Source organism: Triturus cristatus, chromosome 4_1 (assembly GCF_964204655.1).
Source record: "Triturus cristatus chromosome 4_1, aTriCri1.1, whole genome shotgun sequence".
NCBI lineage: Eukaryota > Metazoa > Chordata > Amphibia > Caudata > Salamandridae > Triturus > Triturus cristatus.
The window spans coordinates 180,324,779-180,326,942 of record NC_140585.1 but is presented as its reverse complement, the minus strand read 5'-3'; the positions used below and the strand labels follow the sequence as shown (position 1 = coordinate 180,326,942).

Genomic DNA, 2,164 nt, shown 5'->3' with positions numbered 1-2,164 from the left:
CAAGCCAAATTCAATCAAGCTGCTCGTGGATTCTGTCCAGCAGGCGAAATTAAACATGTGGGGATGTTTGCAATATCACAAATACAGTTAAAAAAAAGAAGAGTTCTAGGACATACAAAAAGCTGTTTATGAATATCTTTAAGAATTATGCGCAAAATATTGTCAAAAATGATGTAACAGATGCAGGTAAATATACCTCCTTATGCATCCACTCGTAAACATTAATTCCTTCACATTAGCTAAAACCTCTGAGATACTTCTGGGAAGCCAGCACCTCTTTCTTCTAGAGGAATGTGTCTTTAGAATTCCCTCTGCACATCAGCTTTCTTACTGCACCTTTGACTTCCTTGTTTCTCAAGCTGTAGATTAAGGGGTTTAACATGGGGATCACCATTGTGTAGAACACTGAGGCCACGCGGTCCTGCTCCATAGAATACTTTGAGCTGGGTCTGAGGTACATGAAGACAAGAGTTCCAAATAATAGGACCACACATGCCAAATGAGAAGAGCAAGTAGAAAAGGCCCTCCACCTCTCTTCTGAGGAAAAGATATTAAGGATGGTGTTGACAATGTAGGCATAAGATACTAAAATGAAAATCAGAGATCCAAGGATAAGACCTCCAGCCACAAAAGCCATCATTAACACGTTAAGCGAGGTGTCAGAGCAGGATAACTTTATAAGAGGTGGTTCATCGCAGTAGAAGTGGGTGATCTCATTTGACTTACAGAATGACAACCTGAAGGTACAAATAGTATGTAACAGGGCATGAAGAAATGCTACACAATAGGCTCCCACCATAAGGCACGTGCAAGTTGGCTTGGTCATAATGGTGGCATAAAGCAATGGTTTACTTATAGCCACGTACCTGTCATAGGCCATCACTGCTAAGAGAAACACCTCTGTACTCGCCACGCCACCAAAGAAAAACATCTGCATTGCACATGCTAGAAATGAAATCGTCTTTTCCTTTGACATAATGTTGGCTAGCATATTGGGAGTTATGATGGAGGAATAGCAGAGATCTGTGAAGGACAGGTTTGTGAGCAGAAAATACATGGGTGTGTGAAGAGATGGAGAGATCCTGATCAGAATTATAATACTCAAATTCCCCAGCACGGTCATGAGATAGACATAGAAGAAGAAGACAAACAGAGGTATCTGAAGCTTTGTATCTTCTGTGAGTCCAAGGAGGATGAATTCTGTCAGAGAGGTCATGTTTGCTCCCTTCATCTCTATTGAAGTAGTGACCTGCAGAGTAAGCAGTTTATGATTAAATAAGGCAAACACTTCTATATTGCATCTGCAGTGAGCATATTAAGTACATGATTCATTAAAACCAGGATAGGTAACAGCTGCCTCTTTGCCCCCTCCAGCTGGCTAACTTCCCTTCTCGTTTCCTTCTAGAATCTCATTCCTCTGACATTCCACAGCTTCTTGTTACCTTCTGGAATACAATTTCCCAGACATTACACACCTTCTTATTTCCTTCTAGAATTTCATTCCCCTGACATTCCCCAGCTTCTTGTTTCCTTCTTTTTTTCTGTTTGAAAAGCTTTATTCAAGGACATGTTAATACAAAGACATCAGCATAGGCGTAAGAAATAAGCAAATACAAGTAAAATAACATAAGCAGGCTAATATCATATAGAAACGAGCAAAAGCATTTTATACAGTTTTTAAGGAGAAAACGGGAAAAAGGGGAAGGAAAAGGAAGGGTAAAGAAATAAAAAGGGGAGAAAGAGAAAATGGTGATAACGTATTATGAAAAAAGAAGAAATAAATGTATATCCGAATCGTAAGTGCTGTAAGCAAAATACCAATCAAATACAGCTTAGAAGAACAACTATCACAGTAAATAAATCATGTACTATTAATATAATAAAGAAGAGACAATTTCCTCAAGGCGGTTCAAAATTTTCGGAAGTGGTACGTGATACACTCTTTCGAACCATCCGATCTAAGTATAAGGTAAGAGGTAACCAGAAGAGATCCCTATTGTGTGTAGGATTAGAGGAAGAGGCAAAAGCAGTATCAAGCCTATAAAAGTGACAGAAAGAATTCCACCAAGAACGTGTAGAGAGTTTTGTGAGGGATTTCCAGTTAGAGGAGATGTGTTGAAAGGCCAGAGCAAGCATAAGGTCAAAAAGACCGCGAGAGTGTAGA

The 2,164-nt window shown here is 39.5% G+C and overlaps 1 protein-coding gene across 1 annotated transcript; it reads right to left on the bottom strand.

Annotated features, from left to right (window-relative positions):
- Positions 1 to 283: 283 nt before the first annotated feature.
- LOC146853870 (olfactory receptor 5F1-like) lies at positions 284 to 1,231 on the bottom strand. The gene has a single exon (XM_085650428.1). It carries the CDS (start codon positions 1,229 to 1,231, stop codon positions 284 to 286), a length of 948 nt encoding a protein of 315 aa, XP_085506554.1.
- Between the last annotated feature and the right edge of the window lie 933 nt (positions 1,232 to 2,164).

Bases quoted from the DNA above. Each gene is read 5' to 3' on its own strand.
- LOC146853870 (XM_085650428.1), bottom strand. From the start codon at position 1,231: ATGAAGGGAGCAAACATGACCTCTCTGACAGAATTCATCCTCCTTGGA.